We start from the raw sequence: 26,910 nt of genomic DNA on the forward strand, positions 1-26,910 counted from the left end.
AGAATATTTTATCTGAGGAAATCTACACCGATCATCTACCTTAACATGTTTTAGCAAATTTGACGTAAGATAAAAGTGTACCTTCTAAAAAATTTGGAATATATGCACTAAGAAAATATTAAACTGTAAGCAAAGAGTCTGCAGTAAGCAAAGATTAAATATATGTATTAAGCGAAGCCAGACTACAAATTTGTGAACATTGAAAAAAATAGTGAGCTGAACATATATCCAAGCGGGGACCCATGTGGCAATCGCTTCTTTCAATCTCCGCTTAAAAAGCTATACACAGAGAAATCCGATGTTTTACAGTGTGACAGGAAGCAAACAGCAGATTTTAACTTTCTGCAGATTGAGCAACGGCACTTCGAACCATTCCAGGACTGAAGCAAACTCTTGAAATGAGAAAAAGTATGTTCAGTCCTGAAATGGTTTTGCAAGCTATTCCACAATGAAGCGGCTGCATATCTGAATAATCTCTTACCGCATGTATACTAGTTCTTATCGCTGGTATGTCCAGGATGTTACTATATGTAAAATTATATTTTGAGTCCTTTTGATTGACCAAGTCGCTCAAACACACTGGAGCTTTCCCGTTAAGAATTTTGTAAGCCTCAAGTGCTATTATCCTGATTCTTCTCAACTGCAAAGTTATAACCTTTGAAACATCCAGCAGGGTTTTATATGATGAGGTATAATCCTCAAATACAATACGGAGCGCTCTCTCTTGCGCTTTTTTCTAACTACTTAGAGTTAGTGCCCGTGCAGAAGTGACACGCTAGAGGACTAAAATTAAAATTACTTAAAATAGAAATATGGAATATGATCAGTTTACTAGTATTTTAGTCTCGTTAACATATATCCAAATCGTTTCAGTATATGCAGTTGTTGTGACGCCTTTCTGCACAAGCTACTGATTTGGGCATCACATTTCAGTTAATAATGGATATCAATACCAAGAAACTTGACAGTTTCCTCACAAGAAAGAACATTTTCTTAAATTTGAATGCTAGGATTTTTTACAAAGTTTTTTTTTCCGACGGCAATAACGTTAAATTTATCTGGATTGGCTGCATTTTGTTTACATTGAACCAGTCTATAAGCACACGAGACTCAGATTCAAGATGGATATAAGCGAATTGTAATCAGGACTGATGAAAGACAAGGTATTATCATCAGCATAATTATATAAAGAACTTTGTTTCACAAAAAAAAATCGTTTATGAAAACATTAAATAACAGAGAGTCTAAAGTTGAACCTTGATGTACACCTTTCCGGATGTCAGCTCAACTACTCAGAACACCATTGACATTAAAATTGTTGTTTTCTGTTAGAAAGATACGAAAGCAAGAGGGATACTGAATCATGTGAATGAGTAGATACGTCATAATCTAGTAATTTGTCTAGTAAAATATCGTGAGGTAACTCGGCAATCAAATTCCTTTGAAAGGTCCATGCGTACAGCTATAACAAAATGTGTTTTATCTAAAGCTTGGTGCCAGTCTTCTTGTAACTCTGAGCAGTGTAGTCTTACACCCGTGACCCTTCTGAAAGCACATACATATTGATTAAATATTGAATAAAAAATACATACAACTGTATCTCAAAACCTTTTCATACACTTTAGAAAAAAATGGATAAAACACTTACATAGCGATAATTTGATTTTGAAAGAGGACCATTCTTTTTATGCAGCGGTATAACGAGCTTTTTTAGTCTTTCTGTGAAAACACCTGTATCAACAGTCAAGTTTACTATCATAAGCCGTTTGTCAGCTGATTTACAATCTAAAATTTACTCTCCCTGAATATTTTCTCTGGTATACCGTCTGCACCCAATGCCTTTTTAATGTTGACCTTAATCACATTTTTTTTAAATTTATCCGGCGTCACTCTTTAAAAACTGAAGTTTGTATCTAGTATCTCATTACATACATTTGTGCAGCCATTATCTCCCCTAAAACACTATTCGTTTTCACTTTTTCCGAAGGCAAGTGGGATTCTTAGCCAAACCCTGTAGCCAGTAGCCTTATGTTGGTCCATAAAGTTATTGACAAAGAATGAAAATCATTGCACCTTCCGGGTTGGGACGTGTCCGGAACTTTAAGTATACTTTTAGTAAAACCTATTTCTGATAATATAGCTAAAGCCCAACTGTTGAAGATACTTGTAAGTCAGTATAAAGTAAGTAAATTTTGCATAAATTACCTGACAAAAATGTTTAAACTAGAATAAAGTTTGGAAATGAAATGCAACAAAAAATTTATTCTCTTACATAGTGAAAATAAAAATAGGATATTTAAAAAAAAAAAGTATTTGATATTTAACTTGATTTTGGGTAAATAGTCAAACTATTATATTGACTGGTTTATTTACATTTCATTAGTACTATTTTTGCCTTTTCCAATTTTATCGTACCAGAAAGTCAGCTGAGAAACTCAAACATGAAAGGGAAATTACGATGTCAATAACAGTCAATCGTTCTAGCTTTAAAGACAGAATTGTTGAAAATGTAGCAAAGGCAATAAAATCGGTTAGAAACACACACTTTAGATAGATATATCATATTGGTATTCTTTGCTCCAAGCAGCTTTAAATGGTTATGACTGCGGTATGGGTTTTGCTCATTGTTGAAGGCCGTACGGTGACTTGTAGTTGTTAACTTCTATGTCTGTTGGTCTATGGTGGAGAGTTGTTTCATTTGCAATCATACCACATCTTCCTATTCTTATAAATAGACAACTTTCACATATGTGCATTTCTAGTACATTTTCCAATGTTACGATGCTTAGTTTATCATGTCACAGTAAAAGCTGATTGATCAATCACATCATTTTCACACAATGACCTTGTAGGGTTTTCTTTTAGGTGAATAAAATTGAGAATGGAAATGGGGAATGTGTCAAAGAGACAACAACCCGACCAAAGAGCAAAAAACAGCCGAAGGCCACCAATGGGTCTTCAACACAGCGAGAAAATCCTGCATCTGGAGGCGTCCTTCAGCTTGGCCCTAAACAAAAATGTGTTCTAGTTCAGTGATAATGGACGTCATACTAAACTCCAAAACATATTTATGAATGAACTAAAATTCAAAATCATACAAGACTAACAAAGGCCAGAGGCTCCTGACTTGGGACAGGCGCAAAAATGTGGCAGGGTTAAACATGTTTTTTGAGATCTCAACCCTCCCCCTATACCTCTAGCCAATGTAAAAAAAACAAACACACAGCAATAGGCACATTAAAACTCAGTTTAAAAAAAGTCTGAGTCCGATGTCAGAATAGGTACATTTTGTAACAAAAGAAACTAAGCAAAATGACAATGATACATAAATTAACAAAGGACTACTAGCAGTTACTGACATGCCAGCTCCAGACCTCAATTAAATTGATTGAAAAGTTATGTCTTCATCATATGAAAATCAAGCACAATCCCTCACGTTAGGGGTTTAGTATCATACCATCATTAAATATATGAGAAGAACATAACCCGTATCATGCCAACAACTGGTTTTAGAATAAATGTGTTTATTTCCGATGCAAAGACCCTATGAGTGAATCAATATTAATACCAAACATGCCATCTTTAATGACCTGACAACAGTATCGTAACTATATCCCTTCTTAATAAGTCTGTTTAAAGGTTTGGTTAGCTTTTGAGGTGAATGCCGACATTTTTGTGCTTTATAAAGTATAATACCATAAAAGATTGGATGTGAAATACCTGAACATTTAAGAATACATGTTTCCTAGGCACATGATTTTTATTCTGGATGTGCCATTTTGTAAACCCCTGCATCAGCGTCGGAGATCCCTCGTCATTTATGCATGCTGAGCCTGTCATCATCAGAATTATCTCTCCACTATCAAAAAGTATTTGTAAACCTGATTCTGCTTTATGATAAATCCGAAGAGTCCAAATATAATTATAACTGAAGCTAGTGGGATAAAACATGTAAAAGCCAGGAAATATCTAAATCTGTGTACAAAAACACATCGTCAATCTGTTTACAGACAATAGGTGACAAAGAAGGCAATTAATTAACAAATAATTACAAACCAATATATTTAGATTGATAATCATTATGTAACACCAATGTTGTAGACGAAGAAGGGGATTAGGTCTAGTTTAATGCATATGACAGAAGAAATGTTTATAACAAGGGTAAACTACAAGATATTATGAAGTGAAAAAAATAATAAGTGCAATATATGCACTGACCTTGGTCAACTGGTGTAACTCATTCATGAAGCAAGATTTGAAAATTGAACTCTTATTTATCTGTCAATTTTTAACTTGTTTAGTTATATCATTGTAAAAAGAAAAAAGTATGGCCTCCTGAATTTGAAACTTTTATTTTTCATAATTTCTTTAATTACATATGTATATTTTTCAGATTCAAGAGATTCAGATTTACCATACATCAGATGAACCAGTGGTACTAACAAGCGACGACAGACCAGCCAGAAAACTATTAGAACATCTTGATCATGTTTTCTTACATGGGTAATATAATGTGGATTTAATGTACACTAAAAGAAACATAAATGATATTTTAAGTATGGGAAGAATGAAAAAAATAATTTCAAGTCTAATGAAGGTCTTGAAATTATCAAACATAACCCCATGCTGTAATAAATTGTTAAAATTGAGAATGGAAATGGGGAATGTGTCAAAGAGACAACAACCCGAACATAGAGCAGACAACAGCCGATCTACTTTACATGACCATATAAAGTTGTTTTTTCTTGAGCATACTTCATCAGGGTAGTTCCAGTTACACATGCCTTGTGAACTAAAGTTGAAAACACTAAACTCTTAAATACAAATTCAAACAACAGTTAGAAACACTGACAAGATTTAATGGACAGGAACATAATAATGATTAGATTATCTAAAGTTTTGTGGGTTCTCAACCATCCCCCTTTTTTCTTTTACTTTTTAGGTTGAGGCATATCACAAATGGATATTTGAAAATTGTATCAGAATTTAGTACTAAAAGTACAGTGAAAGATATTAAAAGATTGACTAATGTAGCCACTGATTTAGGGAGAGGTAAGATCTAGTATAAACATTATTTAGTTACTGTGACTTGATTGTAAATATATTTTTCATTGTCTTAAAGTTTATTTAATATTTTGTATGGGTCAATGATGTATGATTTGATAGGTCAGGTGACCTAATGTTTTGTTATGCTAATTTGTTTTTCGCGGGTTCGTGAAAAATAAAATTGTCTAGGTGGTTATTCTAGCCGTAGACATCGTACACTTAAAACTTCCTTTTTTGTATAAAAAATTGTTTTTTTATATAATCATGATCATGATGAAGTACGGCATCATTACCCAGAAACGGTTCTTGCATTGCTCCGTGACGCAGGTTTCCAAACTATATAAGTTGTTTTCATAATATGATATTTAACATTTGGAATGTTCTTGGAAGTTAATAGATATTTATTACTATTGTTACCGGAAGTATATTTTTTGGTTCACAAAGTTGTGTGTTAAATTACTTAGTATAGATACTATAACTGTGTTATCTATGATGTTTGCATATGTATATGAGATTATTGTATTGTATTGAATTACAAATTTGATTAAATGCTGGCTCCAGTCTGTCTGCACTGCAAAATGCATATTTGAGTTGAGTCTAATTTAGTTGGCCAAAATTATTGTGTAGTTAGGACATGTTTTTCTCCACATATTGCAGGTCATTCAAAATTCTGACCTAATTGCAATTTGTTTCTTTAAATCAATCTGTCCATCTGTCTGTATGTCCGTCCGTCGTCAACATGTCAGCCATTAATTCAAAAACGCTTTAACCAATATGCATGAAACTTTGGTGAATTGTTTATATTTATTGATGTGAGTTCCCTTTCGTTTTTTATAAATTTCAGATTTACCATTTCCGAGTTTTGGGGTTTTATTCATAAAAAAAAGGGGGGATTTTCCAGTTTTTGGACATTAACTCAAAAACAGTTTCACCAATTGCATGAAACTTTTGTGAATTGTTCATATCTATTGATGTGATCTCTTTTTTGTTTTTTATAAATTTAGGATTTTCTGTTTCCGAGTTTTGGGGTTTTATTCATTAAAAAAGGGGGGATTTTCCAGTTTTCGGACAATAACTCAAAAAAAATTTCACCAATTTGCAAGAGAAACTTTTGTGAGTTGTTCATATCTATTGATGTGAGCTCCCTTTCGTTTTTTATAAATTTCGGATTTACCGTTTTCGAGTTTTGGGTTTTTATTTATTAAAAAAGGGGGGATTTTCCACTTTTCAGACAATAACTCTAAAACAATTTCACCAATTTGCAAGAAAGTTTGGTGAATTGTTTATTTCTATCTTCATGAGCTCCCTTTTGATTTTTATAAATTTCGGACAATACGTTTCCGATTTATGGGGTTTTATTCATTACAAAAAAGGTGATTTTCCAGTTTTCGGACAATAACTCAAAAATGCTTTCAGCATTTTTTATGAAATTTTGGTAAATTGTTTATATCTATTTTTGTAAGCTCCCTTTTGATTTTTATAAATTTTAGATTTTTTGTTTCCGAGTTATAAGATTTTATTTGTTTAAAGTCTGACAACAGATTTTCTAAGTATTACGCAACAGCACAACAGCAAGAAATCTTTCATATAACCAATTTCAAGTTCTTTGACTACATTTATTCAGAAACCTATCATATATCAAATATTTAATTACAATCCAAATTCAGACCTGTATCAAACTTGAATATTGTGTCCATTTTTGCCCCAACTGTTCAGGGTTGGACCTTTGCGGGAGTATCCAGCTGCACTCAGCGAAGCAGTTTATTTCTCTTTTTTTTCTTTAAAATTTTCCATTTAAGTTGGTTATTTTTTATTTATATATAAAAGCAAATAATAATGATATGGTTTGATTTCATCAAAAATTGAAATATTGGGGTTCTTTGATATGCTGAATCTAACCGTGTATTTTGATTCTTAATTTTTGGTCCCGTTTTCAAATTGGTCTACATTAAGGTCTAAAGGGTCCAAAATTAAACTTAGTTTGATTTCAACAAAAATTGAATTCTTGGGGTTTTTTGATATGCTGAATCTAACTCTGTATGTATTTAGATTTTGGATATTGGACCATAATAGGTAAATTAAAAATTTTTAAGTTCTTAGACCACATTCATTCTGTGTCAGAAACCTATGCTGTGTCAAATATTTAATCACAATCCAAATTCAGAGCTGTATCAAGCTCGAATGTTGTGTCCATACTTGCCCCAACTGTTCAGGGTTTGACCTCTGCGGTCGTATCAAGCTGCTCCCAGCGAAGCAGTTTATTTTAACCCTTGTAGTAAAAATGTTTAATCTTAATAAATGTCCAGATGGGGGAGCATCAGTTGGCAGTGACAGCTTTATACTTGTTTTATGTTACAGGTAGAGCATGGCTGTCCATAGCTTTGAACGAAGGTCTGATGGAAAGTTATTTCAGATGCTTTGAAGGAAATATAAAACTAGTAAAGAGATCCTATGTGAGAGATGCCTTAGTTTTAGACCAACAGGTAAGTCAAGTAGTATAGGGCATTGTCATTCATTATCATATATAAATCTTGAAAAAATATACAAATAAGAATTAGAAGAAATTAATTCATTTGTTCTATTTCTTAGTGCATTTAAACCTGTTCTGACCAGTTTGACTACACATTAATGAAATCGTCTTTGTTTGATTACCCACCAAATCTTCTTTCAATATTATATATCATGTTTGCAGTTATTTATTTAATCATAAGAGAAACACATTCTACTAATGTAATCTATGATTAAGATTATTTTTAATTTTCGAATTATAGATTGTTTAGCAAGTATTACATTTTAAATTTTGAAATCTTACAAACATAGTGGATACAAATGAAATAAAATCAAGAATTGTGGTAGAATCTATAAACTGTTTTCATTTTCCTTAAATAATTTTTATTTAAACACATATTTAATAAAAAAAAAATCTTTTCCAAGCAAATGGTTCTGATACTTCACTTATAAAAAGTTGACAGTTCATTCAACTAATTGTATAACATGTTTTGGGCCAAAAATAAAAAGAAAAGCATTCGAAAAATGATATTATGAAGTTGTTCATCACTTATTTTCTTGGTTTACCAGCAGGTGTTCAAATTAGTGCGGGTCCAAGGTCCAGGACCTGTCTTTTCTAGGAGAGAACTTTTCATGGACCTACCATTCTTTACACTGATGCTTTATACATGACCATTGATTTCATATGGAGGACCTTTCACTCAAAATTTCAAATGGTCCTGGACCTTTCATTATTTAAAGCAAATTTGAACCCCTGTTACCAGTTTGTTTCCTCCGTACCTTGGTTGGAAGTTATATTTAACATGAATAACGCTGATTGTTTTAAATTCTCATCTTTCAGAGACTAAATGTGTTGATAACACTTATATCTGGTATTGAATTGGTAGTCTTCCAGTTAGATTATGTAAGTTTATCTGCAGTATAAATGATGTTAGAATTAAAATCTATATAAAGCTGTTTAAAAAAATGTCCAATTTTTAAGGAGAAAGGGAGAAAACTTTATTCATGTACTGGTATGTGTCCACTACTTTAATTCAACTGTGAGAGAGAAAGTTCTCAATATACAATTAAAAACCAATTGTTCAAAGAACAATTGAAGGTCTTTCCACATCAATTTTCTAAATAATTGATGAAAAGATAATTCTGGTTTACTCAAAGCTACTATTGGCGTCCAATCATAGGTTTCTTCATACTGATTCAATAAACATGGTTTCTATATACTTTTGCCTGAAATAAGGGAGATAATTGTCAACATCCGGTTTAGAAAATGTCACTTCCGGTCTCATATGATAGCTTTATTTACACTGATTCCAAAAATATATGGTTTATATATACTTTTGCCTGTAAAAAGGGAGATAATTGGCTACTTCTGGTTTAGAAAATGTCACTTCCGGTCTCATATGATAGATTTATTTACACTGATTCCAAAAATATATGGTTTATATATACTTTTGCCTGTAAAAAGGGAGATAATTGGCTACTTCCGGTTTAGAAAATGTCATTTTCGGTCTCATATGATAGCTTTATTTACACTGATTCCAAAAATATATGGTTTATATATACTTTTGCCTGTAAAAAGGGAGATAATATGCTACTTCCGGTTTAAAAAAATATCACTTCCGGTCTCAAATGATAGATTAATGTATGACCATTCAAAAAATATATGGTTTCTATGTACTTCTACATGAAATAAGTGCAAAAATAACTACTTCCAGTTCACTCAAGGTCACTTCCGGTTGACATTTTTCAAGGTCACATGTCACTTAACATTTCTAAAAGACCGTATTGCTTTATCATGTACCAATCTGAAGTAATAATCAATTTACCTAAAAATAAAACATTTCAGGGGCAATAACTCCAATAAGATGTCGCTGGATTGTCTCAGACCAAATGTATCATATCTTCATCACAATATAACAAACATTTTGCACTTGTTCTTTAATATATAACATTAAAAATATCGGAGAAAATGCAAAAACAAGCAAAAGACAAAATTCAGAGTATGACCTTGACCTTTGACCTTGACCTTATTTTCGAAGTTAGGATCCAAGGACCTTAAATAAAAAGACTATAGGTTTATACGGCTTACAGTTTATGAGTAACAAAAACATAACGACAAATTTATTTGATAAAGGTAGATAACTCCTATAAAATTTCATCGAATCGCTTCGATCCAAATTAGCCAAAAATTCCTGAGGATGTAACGAACAATTTGTAAAAAGAATTTTGTCGATATCTTTTTTTGTTACGAAGGAGATGCACACAGATGATAAACAGTGAATAGGGAGATAACTCTTACAAAGAAAATGGTTCGGCTTAGCAGGGTGAAATTTAAAAGCGCATAAACTATACGATACAATATGAGAAATATCTAAGCGACATATTGCGAAACAAACATTTATCGCAAGAACAAAATTTGGCGGAAGAAAAAAAAAAAAAATAATAATAATAATAATAATCAGAACAAATACGATAGGTCTTTCCACAGAAAAGTGGAAAGACCTAATAATTTTAGATATATAAGATACACAAAAAATTAATAAACGCTTGTAACATTTTTATACATGCTTTATAATTTTTCTATAGGATGTGCCATATCTTGACCTTGGAACAGCACCCCCTCAAAGTAGAAGTAGGGCAGACTCAGAGGAGTCTGAAAGTGACAGGTTATCACTTTGTAGTATGGACAGTGTTGCTTCCAATGCTAGTAAAAATATGGTAGGTACAAATGAATTATTTGTACTTTAATTATATATTCATTTAATATTCATGTCAGACATTCTGTTATATTTTGTCAAAGCTGTTTTTGCATTGATTGATTCGTATGACAATTAGTTTTATCATGATTTGTTGAGACATATGTATGCTATTCCAGTGTTGGTAACAGCAGAAACTATTTGCATAACGCTTTATATTTCATTTTCATGGAACACTGACATAAAAAAATCAATACTAAGTGTTTTTGTTTGGTTTGATAATAATTGGCAGTTAATATTGGTCAACTGTATTCAGTTTGGAGAATCTTTGAAAAATGTACATATTCATTTGACAGGGTTTACCTGACCTTGACTTTCAGGTTCAATCAATGATGTTAAGTTTTTATGTTTAGGTTTTCTTTTAGTTGCTATAAGATAAAGGTCCCTTATTGATGGTCTATTGAATCATTCTGACGTGTATTTATTAAAATAAGGAGATGTGGTATGATTGCCAATGAGACAACAATCTACCAGTGTCGTTATTACATAGATGTATGCATCTATAGGTCACTGTACAGCCTTCAACAATGAGCATATAGTCAGCTATTAAAGGATTAGACATGAAAAACCAGAAACAAAAAAACCAGCACCCTGATTTATGTACAAAACAAAAAGGAAAAAGTAAATAGGATAGACAGTAACCAGCTATAACCACTGAATTACAAGCTCCTTACGTGGGACAGGAACGTGCAGAATGTGGCAGGGGTTTACATGTTTGAGAGTACTCAACCCTCCTCCTTGCATGGGACAATGGTGTAACAGCACAATATAAGAACTAACTGTAAAAATCAGTTGAAAAAGTCTTGGCTCATCAGATCATTCATGTATTTGCAACAGTGGACACTTATACATAACCTCATATTCACGGTCCTCTGATCAAAGTATATTCGTCATGATTAGAACAGTTTCTTACTTGATAAGTAATATTTCAGCTATATTTGATGTATAGAAACATTTAAAGGGGAAGATGCTAATTTGATAAATCAAATGACCATGCACTTATTATAATGGTCAATTTATCAATGTTACATTGTAAGTTTTATGATTAGGTCTGTGTTTCAGTTAATTTTGAGTAACAATTGAACTTTATTTGGGTTTAGATTAGCTGTAAGATGGTGGTTTTGCAGGCTGGAGGGGGAGGGATACTTGTGATTACAAAATTCTTGTTTTGTTTTTTTATAATTACCAGTTATTTAACATTAGTGTTTACATTTTCAAGATGGCCAAGATTTATTACTAATATATTACTTGAAAGAAATTTATTTCTTAGATAATATCTCGAGACAGTCCCATCACAGTTGATGATGATAGAAGTTATAGCACACACATGAATGGGTATCTAGGACAGATCGATGAAAATATTGAGACCAAATTTGATAGATTGGACAGTGTAATAACAGAAGATATTGAACCTGAAGACACCAGTATAGAGGTCATACATGTAAAACGTGGAAGTGGTAAGGCAAAAAAACCAAAAGGTAAGAAAAACAAGAAGGAACCAGTTATAGGAACAGATGAACAAAGTACTACAATTTCAAATGTGAAAAGACCTAATGAGTTAGATTTGACCACTGGCGAAGTTCATGAACAATACCAACAAATTGAAAATTTAGAGAAAGATGTAAAGCCCTTCTACAAATTAGCCCATAGTGTGAAAGAAGATGACTTAGTAACACCGGATGAAACGAATCATTTAAAGTCAAATAGTTTAGTTAATGAAAATCCTCCTTCTGGTTTGCCAGATGAAGAAAAGACCGATTTCTATGATAAATCATTAGATGTTTCGGAAAAATCTGTGAGTGATGATGGTGATCATTTTATAGAAGATGATTACGTTCAGGAATTTACAAATCTAATTAAACCTTGTGATAATGATCAATTTGCAGAAAAAGTTATTAAAAAATTCCAAAATAAACACAATGTTACTCTTTCAATAAATGAGGATTTCTATAATAGTGGTAGTAAATTTGTAAATGAAGCAGACGGCATGAGGAATGATGTCGATGAACTTGATAATTATACTCATAAAAGTGCAATATTTGAACATCCTGGAAATGGAGATGTTCAGACTACATTTAAAGAACATTTAGTCCCACAAAACCAAGATATTAAATCAATCGATAATTATGAAAATGATAATGCAGTCAGTAAAAATGAAGTGCAACCTACCAAAGAGGAAACAGACCATTCAACCAATGAGAAGTCTTCTACTTCCCAAATGCAGGACCTTGTTGACAATATGATTAATAATCAATCAGATACTATGTTAAAGCATCACATGTATGAAGAAGAGCCAGAAGATACCAACCTAAATGACAACATGAACAATAGTAAAAGTTTAAGTGAAGGAGAACTTAAGTAAGTGTTCTTTTGTCATAAGTATAAATCATACAGAATGTGATGTCATGTGAAAGAAAACTTAGGATATAGTTTCTGAGTGCCTAGTGTTCCTAAAATGACCTTCATCAGGTATACTTATTTCCAAAAGTTTACAGGCTAAAAATATAAAAAGTTTTTGGACGTCGAACTGAAAGGCCCATGAAAGTTACGTAATGTAAACTTTTGCTTGAAATCCAGAGGTAACAGCCATATAATAATAAATGTGTAAATGTGGGTTGTGAACAAGGGAAACGTTGAGAGTATATACAGCCCGCTAAAGTTGATACAGTTTTATGATAAAATAATTCTTATTTTATTGAAAATAACAAGGTTTATCTCCCCCTTAATATAGTGATTTTGCTAGCATTGTCATTTTCGTCATTTACGAAAAAGTTTTCAAAATAACGAAAGTTTTTCAAATATTTTGCTAGCACTTGTCATTTTCTTCATTTACGAAAAAGTTTTCAAAATAAAGAAAGTTTTTCAAATCATTTTCGTCACTTAAATTTGAAAAGTGTAAAAATATTTTCGCATGAAAATACTATAATTCTACCAGTCTTCATGTTTTTGAAAAAATTATGACCCTCATCTAATTAACGTTTACAACAGGTGTTAATAGTTGTGATTACAGGTAATCCGCTTATCGCCATCGGCTGGGTATCTAATCCGTTAATTAATAAACCTCATAAATTATTGACCATCATAATTATTTTTCCCAGTAAAATCGGTCAGTTGGCATTTCAATTTCAATATTTCTCAAATGACCACAATTTGCAGTTCGTTTATCATAGTTTCATTATTTGAACAAAATGTTTTCCCCCGCATTTTAATATCAATTTTTCTCAAACGATCACATTTTGCAGTTTGTTTGTCGTAGTTTCGTCATATGTAGGAGTTTCCGTAATATTTTATATAACTTTCCATCAAAAACTTTCAACAATTTCGATTAAAGAGAAAGAACTTTATTCAAAACATTCAGAAATATTTCCACGAGTCAAGCAGGTGCTTCCTTTACTATATACTGCGCATGTGTGAAAGTATTCTTATAAATTAGACATTAAAAGGCAAAATAAGAAATTATTTAGTATATAAATAAACGAAGGAGACAAATATTTTTCTTACTAAGCAACTTGATTAAGAAATATGATAATTTCCTGCCTTTTATTAAAAACAAACCAATCTGTATATGAATCCGGATTCTTCTGAATTTATTATCCTCCAGTCACTTCCAATTTTCATTTCGTTTAAAAATCAAAACTAAATGTGATCTATTCTTGATTAATTTACAATAATGAATATGCAGTCATTAGAATCGTTCCATTAAGGATTTGTACAAATTTCCCAATTTTGAAACTTCAGCAGGAAGACATGTCACCCTTACCATGCTTACTAGACATATTATTCTGACTCAGAGCCAACCAGTTTTTCTCTTCCTCCTAAATGCCATGTGTTTAGCGGAGAAGCAGCAAATTTCAAGTCTTTGGTATCTATTTGCCAAAATCCTATCATACAATGCCTTAATAACATGAGAGAGATGTGCTTAAATATTAAAGAAAAAGTTATTGGCTTTTATTAGCTGCTCTATATTTATAGGCTTATGCATTTTATAATATAATTTTTTTTTCATATATCTATAAATATTTTTTACTTTACATTTAAATGATATCTTGATTTAAGAATGGACAAAAATGTCAATATAAATATGTAAATGAATTGTTATATTTCAGATTAGACAATAATACTCTGTTATATTTGATGTTAGATGTATTTGATACTTCTGAAGAACAGTTTGTCAAGGTATGTCACATATGTATCATATTAAATAAAATGCATGAGATAAGAATATATTATATTCTGTATTGCAAAAAAGAAGTTACTCAATTGAAAAAAAATTAGTAAAATGCAACAAAATAACATTATCAAAGGAATATTACATTTTCTTCATCTTGTATCTTGAACAAACAAGTAAAAGCATTTTTTAATATGTTGAATTCTTTTAAATTTTATCCATAACCTATAGCTATGCTCTTCAGTCTTAAAATTTAAGAAAATAAGAACAAAACACATTACAGAAAAAACTAAAGTTTGAACAATAGAAACTCTATAAAATATGCAGGTGAGCTGGGTTGCTCATGAAGGATAGCCAGTTCCTGCTAGTTTTACTCATATCATTACCAAAACTACATCAAACAAGCACATCATATTAGAACACAACCAGAAGTCTTATACAAAATTGATAAATTTTGGCTACAGATTAAGGAATTATCAGCCTTTCCCTTTATCAGATATCATAGGATTTCATAGAGCACAGTTAAATAGGATTATCCTAAAATCCAGATCTGGAAGAAACAATTTATAAATAGTTTATTTACTGAAAGGCAAATAAGAAAAAAGATTTCTTGAGATGCATGCATATGAAAACAAGACATTCTTTGATGTATCAAAATTTGATTAAAAGCTCATATAGATTTATCAGAGATTTTTTTTCTCAATGTTCTTTGAAATATATTTATCCTTATTTGCATAACAAATATAGTGTGCAGAAAGATTACTTGCTTTGCACATTACTTATAACATTAACATTTATAAAAAAAAATAATGCTCTCATGATAATAATGTTCCCTCTACATGCACTAGTTTTCAGTTGGGTGCACATATTGTTTAAATATAGATTCTACCACTGCATCGAGTGTGATACAATATTTATCCACTCGAGACAGTTAAATTTTCAAATTTAAAACGCGAGGCTCGCCAAGCGTTTTAAATATTTAAAATTTAACTGTCGAGAGTGGATAAATATCGTATTACACGAGATTTGGTGGTGGAATCTGTTTCTCTAATGATTTTCAAACAATACGCAGGCAAATTTATTCCTTCTTTTCGAATGATCTGCAAAAAGATGTGTTCTTTCTGTGTGACGTCATCAGGCATGGTCGCCTTTTTTCATGCCGTCACAATAGGAAATTCAGAGGAAAGCAAGAAAATTCGACGTCATAATGGGATTTTAACCAATGAAGAACTGAGATCAAACAAACCACACGTTGATTAAATTTTTTTTATACAATGGGTGCAGAAAGGGATGAATTGACGAAGAATTAGAGAAAGCTATTTATATCTCTCCCCATGGTCATCCTACAGCAATTGTACGTACCTTATTTAAAAATTTGCAGCAAGCTAAGGTAATGTCAAAAACTCTTGCTTTACTGGAAACAAAAGGCAACTTCTAATTGTGAATGGTGATTAATTACATTTGTTTTATACATGTTAGAATGTATTGTTACTGACCTACCTTTAAATAAAGTATCATGTTTCTGATACAATTTTATATCTTATTTTTCAGATATTTGCCACAACCCAAGGTCACACAGATGGAGAATGTATTCCGGTATTTTTAACACTCACAGACAGATCCATTTACTTTCTCAGTCAAAAACAGAGTGATCATAGATTTTACAAAGACATTTCTATACCATTTTCTTCAGTAGATTTTATCAATGTAAGTAACGATTCAGGGATATGTAACTTAGAATAGACACTGATTATTTTAATTTAATATCATATTTATATAGCATTGATTTTCAGCAAATAACAATCAATCAACCATGTACACATTTATATTATGTCATAAAAGAGAGACGAAAGATACCAAATGACATTCAAACTCATAAGTTGAAAATAAACTGACAACGCCACGGCAAAAGGGAAAAGAAACAAAATTTTTATTCCTGCTACTTAACACAATTGGTTATTAATAATTTAATTTCTAAAGTTCTAAATGAATGAATTTGTAGATTTTAAGGAAACTTGAGGCTCCAACTAAAAATATGGTAGTAAAGATTGTACATGATGTTCTTGTATTTGGAAATTTCTGCTTACATGTATAAATTTCTTTGTTTTTATTTGCAAATGCATTTTTGTTATCATTTTTGAATGCAAAATTCTTCCAACAGTACAATATTCTTCACTTCTGTGATGTCACAAATATTCATTCTAGGTATTTTGATGCAAAACAGATCCAATTGTGTATGAAATAGCAGTGAACAAGTAGATTAAACTTTAATATATTAAACATTATTCCCATAAAAAAAAAAAAAAAATTGATTCTGCTTTTATGAAATAAGTAAATATCATCATGATATTCCAATTCTCTCAAACAGATACATTGTCATGTCATCTGTAAGAATCTGGATAATTTTACCACAAATTCTCTTTCCCTGCTTCAGTCCCCACAACAAAATGTCAGAGGAGGGACCTCAAAGGGTGACTGGGGAATAGAAATATGGTTACTTTAGTCTTCTTCCGACTGGCAGTAAAACCCTCACCGAAGTCGAACATATGTTTGGCTGTTTTTTGGATGTACAAGTATGCAGCCACTTCCGGTCAGAATAAGGGAAGTTAGATCCAGTGTCTTGTGTAAAGAGAGTGCCACTTTATCTGCATTAAGAAACCTTGCAACAACTCTTTTAAGGTTCAATAGGTGACTTGTTGCAAGGAAAAATTTCTGTCCCAATCCAGTATACCTACATTTTCCAGTAGCAGTCCAAATTTCCACGATATTCATCCTGGACGGCCTCTTTTACAGGACCTACCTATTGTATTTATTGTTAATTTGTTTCGTCCTGAACATGCATGAAACATTTGCCACTGGACATAAAGCAATCAATCAAGAGGAGGGATATTTTGATCAATATTGAGGGTACATGATTTATCGGGTATTAAAATCCTCCTACAGTTTTCAAAATTGATCTTCTATATTTTGCAGAATGTTAGTATTTACTAAAGGTTTGGATATTATCTATATTTTTTTGTTGTTAAATTTTCCACAAATGACAGGATGTTGAGCTTTGTCAGTTTTGCTGAAATTATGCATGAAGTTACATGACTTGTCTTGATCAATATATTACAAATAAAGCAAATGACAGGATGAGGAGCTTAGTCATTTATATGCACCCGTGACAAACTAAGGTCCAGTAGTTTACCTTTGTTATTGCACAATGCCATAAAAGTGGATTTATGATGACTTTTCATCTGATGAATAGAATTTTCAGTTAGTGTTTTCACATTAGTCCCACATTTAACAAGAACATTTGGTTACTGGATATTGTGATTACCATGAACATTTTGAATTATTAACATTCACATTTTTATGCCCCACCTACGATAGTAGAGGGGCATTATGTTTTTCGGTCTGTGCATTCGTCCGTCCATCCGTTCGTCTGCTGTCCCGCTTCAGGTTAAAGTTCTTGATAAAGGTAGTTTCTGATGAAGTTGGAGTCCAACTTGAAACTTAGTACACATGTTCCCTATGATATGATCTTTCTAATTTTAATGCCAAATTAGAGTTTTGACCCCAATTTCAGTCCACTGAACATAAAAAATGATAGTGTGAGTGGGGCATCTGTGTACTATGGACTCATTCTTGTTTATCTCCTGTTATTAAAATTTGTTACTATACAAAACTTGAAGTTTTAAAGGACTAACAACAACATTAATTTTTCTTGCTTTACGGAATAAATAACTATGGTCAGAGAATCAAAGGAGTCTTTCAAAGACTTAACCATTTCAAGTTCTTCTTCAATATGATTACTGAATACGGTATGATGTACTCTAAATTCAGATATGATTGCGTGCATTTATTAATGCGATTTTTTTCATTTTAGACTAAAACATTTGTAAAATGCTATTTTAATTTTTGCGATATTGAAAAAAATCCTGTTTAATTCATATAAAAAATTTCAAAATGCGAGTTAAAATTATTGCGATTATAACCCTGTCTCATTTTTCACAATAATAAAAACATCGCAATAATTTTTGAATTTACAGTAATACAACGTAAATTCATGCATATGGCATGGGACATCATATTTGTCTTTTTAAAAAGTGTATGTAACATTTATTCCCCCACAGCTTGGTTTTAATGGTCAAAGTTTTCATGTGGTGTGTACAAATAGAAGAAACCAGTATTGGATTACAACAGGAAACCAGGTATTAACCAGGTAATTTTGTTAAAAAATAGTGTTGTATGAAATAAAATGTAAACACAAATACTAATTATTTGGTTTTAATTCCCTGTGATACCATGAAAAGACTTATTGGATAACTTTCCATCAAAGTCTCAAGGAATGAATCTTTATGACACAGTCAATAGATTTTCTTTTTAAATTATATGACTTTTGTAGAATATCAGTGGTTGACAAGATATTATGGTTTTAAGTCAGCTTATCAAGATTTTTCCAAAGTAACATTCAACATGTATTTTATACTAAACATTATATCTGTCAAATCATCCAGAATCTTCTTTTTTTTCAATGATTTATTTATACATGATTTGGTTTTTGTAGAGCCATTATAGACTGCATAACAACTATCTGCAACCAGAGTAGAATAACAGCAGTCACAGTTGATGATAATGCTACTACACAGAAAATAGCACTAAAGAAATATATTAACAAAGAGTGTCCAAATGAGGTACATGTAGGTCAATTTAAGCCAAAAAGTAAAGAGAGTTATCTCCCATGAACTTTCTGGTTACAGTTCTTTTAACACAGTTTAGATCTTTAGTTTGCAGGATACAAAAATATTTTTGGTTTGTTTCTTTTTGAAATTTCACCAAATGGGAATAGATATATACAGTGAATTGCTAAGTATGTGGAGGCAATTCCTGAAACAGAGTTTGAATAAAAATGAAAAAATAAGTTTAAGCTTAAATTCCTGAAAATGTTAATTTTAATGATACTTTGTTCCCATTGAAACTCAAGAAATTTGATGTGTACTTTTTGACTCGTTATTGTATTAAAGCCACTTTGGGGTTACATTCTTCAAAATGCTACATGTAGAAACTACCTTACTCTTTCAATTCTTTGTTTTGAACAGAAATCCTGACCAGGAAATGAGGGAATTTCACAGCAGTACCGTAAATTTAATGTGTGCATTTATTATTACAAATCCTTGACCTCTGGCAAAAATGTGAAATATAATTAAGGCGATTGCAAACATTTTATGACGGAAAATCACTACTTAAATTATGAATGTGAGTTTTTATTATTGCATCCTGATACTGTCGCATTTTTCGTATTAATAAAATCATTGCAATATTTTCTGAATTTACAGTTTATTAAAATCTTTTTTTTTTGTTAAAGTGGCGTTTTTAAACTGTCACCCTGGCTGTTGTGTCTAAATAAAATGATGATATTTTGCTCCAACAGGAAGCTACTATATGTTGCTATTCACTGGTCCATTGGGACACTCCTTCAACAAAGGGAAGTAACTCAGAGAAGTTACACAGAGAAGGACATTTATTGTACAAATTACATGAACCACCTGGAGGTTTTATGGCTATGGGTAGTCAGTATTTACAGAATCCAGTCTCACTTATCTATGGTCAGTCATGGAAACCAGCTTATGTTGAACTCAAGTTAGTATACATTTGCACCAAAACAGTTACTTAATTTATTAAATTTCTTAAATATATCATACGTATATGTAAACTTCATTTTTATAACTGAAAAAATCTACTATATGGCAGATAATTTGGGTAAGTAAAATTTTAGTTGTAAAACGTCAGAAAGTGGGAGCTAAAAATCCCAACCGTTTAGGAATAAGGGGCCAAAAATAGCATTTTTCTAGTTTCAGGACAATAACTTGTGTACAAGTATTTTGATTGCTCTGAAATTGTACCACAAGGTCCAATACCGCAAGTAGAAGGATGGGATTCATTTTGGGGGTAATTGCCTAAACTGTTCAGGAATTAGTGGCCAATAAGGGTCTAAAACAAGCATTTTTCTAGTTTTCAGACAATAACTTGTGTTTAAGTGTATGGATGTCTCTTAATTTGTACCACATTTTACAAAAAGAAAATTTCTTCAAAATTAATTTTTTGGAAATGGGGAGTAAATTTTTTTATTTTTTTTTGGGGGGGGGGGGGGGGGGTCAATTTTTTTCCTCAAAAGAAAATTCTCTTCAAATATTTTTTTTGGAGGGGGGTAAAAAAAAAATTTTTGTGGGGGGGGGGGGGGCAATTTTTTTTCCCTCAAGATTTAAGAAATTGTCAATTTTACAAAGATAAAATTGGGGGTCACAATTTATTTTGCTAATTCTTTGTATATAGTCTGAAAACAGATTTACTAAGTATTGCACAACAGCAAGAAATCTTCAATTGAATATAAATCATACAACCAATTTCAAGTTCTTTGACTACATTTATTCTGTGTCAGAAACCTATAATGTGTCAAATATTTAATTACAATCCAAATTCAGACCTGTATCAAGCGCGAATATTGTGTCCATTTTTGCCCCAACTGTTCAGGGTTGGACCTCTGCGGTGGTATCCAGCTGCGCTCGGCGAAGCAGTTTATTTCTTTATGAACAAGCACTATAAAGTTAATAATCATTCATTTGAGTATCTTAAGTATCAACAAATGTTACGTATTTTTGTAAGTCAAGAACTTCTTTAATATTGGCAGTAGAGAAATTTTTAATAAAGGTCACTGTAACTTAACTAAAATTTAATCAAACCACTCAAAAATCAGCTTATACTGTGGATTCATTCTTATTCACCACATTTTCGTGGATTTGATGGGATTGGTACACCACTAATTTTAATATTGAAGAAGTACAAATTTCTAATGGCTTGAATGCAGACTTGGCCAAAACCTTGAAAGCAAATATCAATGAAAATAATTTAGAAAATGGTATCCACAAAAATAAATAATTCCCCAGTACAAAATAACCAATTTTTTATGCCCCCGCTGCAGTGGAGGGGGCATTAAGTGTTACCCTTGTCTGTCTTGTCCGTACGTACGTCCTGAAATTGGTTTCCGTTCTCTAACTTTAGATTGCCTCAACCCAATATTATGAAATTATACACAATGTTAATCACCACAAAACACAGATTAAGTTTGAATTTGGGTGGTGTCACTTTTACCGTTCTTGAGTTATGCCCCTTTACAAATGGAAAATTTCTGAATTTTTTTATTCCATTCTCTTACAAGTTTGCCTCAACCATTTGTTATGAAACTTATGCACAATGCTTATTACCACAAAACTCAGATCAAGGACGAATTTGGATGGCATCACTTTTACTGTTCTTGAGTTATTCCCTTTATAATGTTATATACAAGCAGGGGCATCATCCATGGACACATTCTCCATTTATTTTACTTTATTCTAGGGATGGACTACTGTGTATTTACAATGACAAAAACGACAGTAAACCATTACTATTTGTACAAATCGGTGGGGAGGAATGTAGTGGATGTCGGAGAGCTACAGATACAGACAGGGATCATTGTATACAGGTCATCAAATCTGATGGATCATCCATACAGCTAGCTCTAGCATCAGGTCTAGAAGCCAGTGATTGGTTAATGAGCTTGTGTCAGGCAGTTGCTGAGGGCATTGATTCAGTTAGTTTTTTGGTATAATTTAATTTACATTGTATCATGATGAAGAATTCTCAACAGGTCTTGAAACCAGTGGTTGCTTAGAATGTTTCAGACATTATCTAACTTGTCTGATTGGATTATTCATGGCTTGTGTTTCAGCCCATTAACTACATTGGTTGCAATGAAATACTGTGTCTTCCGAGTTAAATAAAAACTGATAATTTCACATGTGAAATAAATCAGATAAATCACTCATCCAACAATGAGTGTTGTCAAGACATTGATGATGATGTTGCATCAAAACAAATTGGGATTCGTTGATTATTTATTCTATAATTAGTCCCCTACCGACAAAGTCAAAGGGGACTTTAGGTTTGCACTCTGTCTGTCTGTCTGTCTGTCTGTCTGTCTGTCTGTCTGTCTGTCTGTCTGTCTGTCTGTCTGTCCATCCATCCGTCAGTCTGGCAAATCAGTTTTCCACACTTTTTTTCTTCGTCCTTGAAGATATTGATTTGATATTTGGTCTACTGTTTTATCATGACAAGTTACAGATCAAGTTCGAATTTTGTTCCGGTCTGATGATTATGTGCAGAGTTATGGTTCTTTGACTTATTATTGTATAATTATGATATTTATATATATATAATTATATCAATGATATTTCACCATTACAGTAAACAACAATAGGTATATGTGGGTTCTACCATAATCAGCCTTGTAAAGTCCTCACTGGTACATTGTCCGCATCCCCCTTTTCGCCATGAGAATTCAGGAAAAAAACATTTTGCAACTGCTTGAAAACATCTAATGAATCTCTGGTAATTTCAAATCGTGTGTGATCATTTGAGGTATTTTCATGGTAAACCCTGTTTTCCATCAGAAAGTAGAAATTGAAAATGCTTGTAAATGATTCTAGACCACTCTACTATAAGTCAAAATCACGAATAAATAATTGGGAAAGTTGTGTTTCATATTAACTGGATGTTTGTATAACATGTGGGAAAAATAATTACGGTGAGAGTGTGCGGATAATCAGTACTTCATAGTTACTACTAGAATACGACTTTGAAACTAAAACTGTTCTGTTCTTTAGTTTAATACTATTTTAATATATCAATAAAATGAATGTTTAAATACTCTTCAGCTAAAATAAAACGCATGCGTCATTATGAAACACCAACATGGAACAAATAACCTATTACGTTTTGTAGTTTTTATCCTGCAATTGGGTATCGTATTATACAGATAAAGCCCAGCAGATATCGCTACGCTGTATCTGTATACTATAGAGATATCGCTTTATAGCTCTGCCCACTGCCGGACTACGTTTGTGTATTGCTGTGTTGTATGAACCTTCGTCACCTCAGAATGTGTATTGCAGTCGCATTCCAATGAAGTATGGCTTGACCTTATGTGAACTATAGATTAATTTACGTTCTGTCTGTTTTCAAGTGTTTTTTAGAGCAATATGAAATAAATACATTTTCTGCTAACAGACAAACATGAACAGCAGGATTAATTAGATATAAGAAGATGTGGTATGAGTGCCAATGAGACAACTCTCCATCCAAGTCAAAATTTAAAAAAGTAAACCTTTATAGGTCACTCCATTTTCTACGGTGCCAATCATCGAGTGAAACAATTGAATGTGTACATGTGTAACAGACAAAAAACCATGTGCAACAATGTCAATTTCAGCATGTTCAGTGAATGTCATGTTCAGTTAAAAATTTTGAAGCGTAGAACAAATCATACTCTTTTGTTTTAAATCGGACAATGTTTTGTTATTTATTTTAACTGTTGGAAGTAGTTGTTATGTTATGATAAGTAATTATTTACTTTGAGCGATGTATTATTGTTGACCATACAAGATTCTTTTCTGCGAACCCATCTTCAGCTGAATGTGTGATTTTAATATTACTAGGCGGGCCTCAAGGGATTTTAAATCGAAAATAAAGACAATAAATGTGAGTTTTCTGTCTTTCAAAGCAAAAACAAAATACTATATTAATTGCAGGATAAAGACAATAACTGTTTAGTGTCTTTAAATATCAGCTCGAAACAGGAGTAATAGCTCGCTAAAGCTCGCATTACACACGTTTCTCAGCCTCGTACTAATACAGCTGATATTTAAAGACAATAAACAGTTATTGTCTATATATATTGTAAAGCATAAGCTGGTTTCTGGCTGATTTATATACTTTTTATACGCCTGTTTATGGGACGTATTATGGTATACCTCTGTCCGTCAGTCTGTCCGTCCGTCGTCAACATGTCGGACATTAACTCAAAAACACTGTAACCAATTTGCATGAAACTTTGGCGAATTGTTTATATCTATTGACCAGAGCTCCCTTTTGTTTTTTATAAATTTTAGATTTGACATTTCCGAATTTGGGGTTTTATTCATTACAAAAAGGGGGATTGTCCAGCTTTTGGACAATAACTCAAAAACGCTTTCACCAATTTGCAAGAAACTTTAGTGAATTGTTTATATATACTGACATGAGCTCCCTTTTGGTTTTTATAAATTTTAGATTTTACCTTTTCGAGTTATGGGGTTTTATTCATTACAAAAAGGGGGATTTTCCAGTTATCTTATAATAACTCAAAAATGCTTTGAGCAGTTTTCCTTAAACTTTGGTGAATTGTTTATATCTATTGACTTAAGCTCCCATTTGATTTTTATAAATTTCAGATTTTACATTTACTAGTTATGGGGTTTTATTCATTAAAAAAAGGGGGATTTTCCAGGTTTTGAACAATAACTCAAAAATGCTTTCAGCAGTTTTCATGAAACTTTGGTAAATTGTTTATATCTATTGATGTAAGCTCCTTTTTGATTTTTATAAATTTCAGATGTTACGTTTACTAATTATGGGTTTTTATTCATTAAAAAAAGAGGGATTTTCCAGTTTTTGGACAATATCCTGCAAGTGCTTTGAGCTGTTTTCATTAAACATTGGTGACTGATTTATAACTATTAAGATAACCTCCCTTTAGTTTTTTTATAAATTTCTGATATGACATTGAGAAGTTATTGAACTTTATTCTTTGAAAATGTGACGGGCGTATCATGCTCTCATGGCGCAGCAGTTTATTTCATTCTGGTAAATACCAGCAGATTCCAGTTTATGTTATGCAATGCTAGGAAAAGAAACTAGTAATTTGTAATGAAACATTTAATTTTGACATTTATTGGTTAATATTGGATTTAGAATTAAATTACATATTAATATGGATTAGATAAATTATTAGTTTTGAAAATTAAATGGGCACCCTCTACATTTTCAGTGTTCCCGCCTGCCCTAAATAGAAGGGCAGCCCGCCCTTGGTGCCCTTACCCCCACCCTTCTGCCCTCCAAAGTAAAAGAATGCCCCCCTCTGCCTTTTCAAAAAAATAAAATTTCCAAATTTCATGCCTACCGGTAAAATTGTTACCGGATTGTGTAACACTAATTAACTGACAATGGGATTAAGTTAAATACCTAATACTTTGGCAGTTTTATCAACTTTGTTAATGATTGTTTACTGCTAATTAGTGGATTTAAGATAATTGAACAAATACTAGATATTTAATACAGAATGAAATGTCCACATGTTATCCATTTGTAATGTTTATGTTCAGCATGTGCACCTAAAAAAATTTATTTGAGTAGGCATAACATAAAAAAAAAATCTTAAACAATTTCAAAGGCATACATAGTTTTGACTTAATTGGTAAAAAAATGTTTTGTTTCATAACCATGAGTATAAAATTTAAAGAAGAATCAAAGAAATTTGTACTTTGAACATAACAAGATTCACTTCCTGTTTTACTTCTTGTATTTTATAATCCTCCTGACATAGGAGCACTCAACAAATTTCTTTTAACAATGATGGAGAAAAAAGTAACTGTTACCATTTTTTTCTTAAAAAGTCCTGTACCAAGTCAGGAAAATGGCCATTGTTATATTATAGTTTGTTTCTGTGTGTTACATTTTAATGTTGTGTTTTTGTTGTGTCGTTCTCCTCTTATATTTGATGCGTTTCCCTCAGTTTTAGTTTGTAACCCGGATTTGTTTTTATCTCTATCGATTTATGAGTTTCGAACAGCGGTATACTACTGTTGCCTTTATTTATACCTTCTGCAATATATTATTGCATCAATATGATATGATCATCTCCTGTCTTGTCACTGAATAGAAGTTCCTTCATAATATAAGTTCCAAATGGAAACAATATTCTGGAATATTATTTCCACTGGAATAAATATTACAGTAAATGTTCCTAACGGAATAAATGGTATAGAATATTTGTTCCAACAGGAACAAATATTATGACATTGTTTATAACAAAGTTTCCACTGGAACTTCTGTTAGGGGGAACAAATATATGTTGACAGTCTCACCTGTTATATTGATAAAACTCCTTACTGAGGAGCACTTTGGTGTGCACTTAAAAGTACTTTTTTGTAACAATTCAAATGATAATAAATAACTCTCAATAACATATATACTATATGTTTGAACAAGTAATTTAAATGTAGATAATTTAATTACATTAAACATTCAATTTTGCATGTATAACTCCATCTTTCAAAACTACTTGTTTATTTTGTATAAGTTATAAAACATTGAAATTTCTGATGATTATTTTCCTTACCAAATGTACAAGTTTGTTTAGATTAACATCAAAATGATATGCTTTGCTTCATGGTATGATAATTTGATAAAAAAACAAATTCTTACTGGAACCAACATAAAGAACACATTAATTTCTGAATATGGTTTAAATACAACTAATGTTCTCCAGCTGAGCCTAGCAATATTCAAGGTAATTTATACACTGTCCAACAT

The 26,910-nt window shown here is 31.8% G+C and overlaps 1 protein-coding gene across 1 annotated transcript in view; it reads left to right on the forward strand.

Moving 5' to 3' along the window:
• The first annotated feature begins 2,404 nt into the window (after positions 1 to 2,404).
• The window catches only part of LOC127720046 (pleckstrin homology domain-containing family M member 2-like), a 37,772-nt gene continuing 13,266 nt past the window's right edge, over positions 2,405 to 26,910 (forward strand). The window contains exons 1-13 of the mRNA XM_052226452.1: positions 2,405 to 2,530; positions 4,394 to 4,503; positions 4,943 to 5,052; positions 7,405 to 7,529; positions 8,396 to 8,458; positions 10,141 to 10,272; positions 11,581 to 12,668; positions 14,417 to 14,486; positions 16,030 to 16,185; positions 18,597 to 18,685; positions 19,031 to 19,157; positions 19,895 to 20,103; positions 21,859 to 22,093. Coding sequence (XP_052082412.1) covers positions 2,459 to 2,530; positions 4,394 to 4,503; positions 4,943 to 5,052; positions 7,405 to 7,529; positions 8,396 to 8,458; positions 10,141 to 10,272; positions 11,581 to 12,668; positions 14,417 to 14,486; positions 16,030 to 16,185; positions 18,597 to 18,685; positions 19,031 to 19,157; positions 19,895 to 20,103; positions 21,859 to 22,093 — 2,586 coding nt within the window. The 5' untranslated portion in view covers positions 2,405 to 2,458. The remainder of the gene's footprint in view (positions 2,531 to 4,393; positions 4,504 to 4,942; positions 5,053 to 7,404; positions 7,530 to 8,395; positions 8,459 to 10,140; positions 10,273 to 11,580; positions 12,669 to 14,416; positions 14,487 to 16,029; positions 16,186 to 18,596; positions 18,686 to 19,030; positions 19,158 to 19,894; positions 20,104 to 21,858; positions 22,094 to 26,910) is intronic.

The sequence above is a fragment of the Mytilus californianus genome, unplaced genomic scaffold, assembly GCF_021869535.1.
Source record: "Mytilus californianus isolate M0D057914Y unplaced genomic scaffold, xbMytCali1.0.p SCAF_11, whole genome shotgun sequence".
NCBI lineage: Eukaryota > Metazoa > Mollusca > Bivalvia > Mytilida > Mytilidae > Mytilus > Mytilus californianus.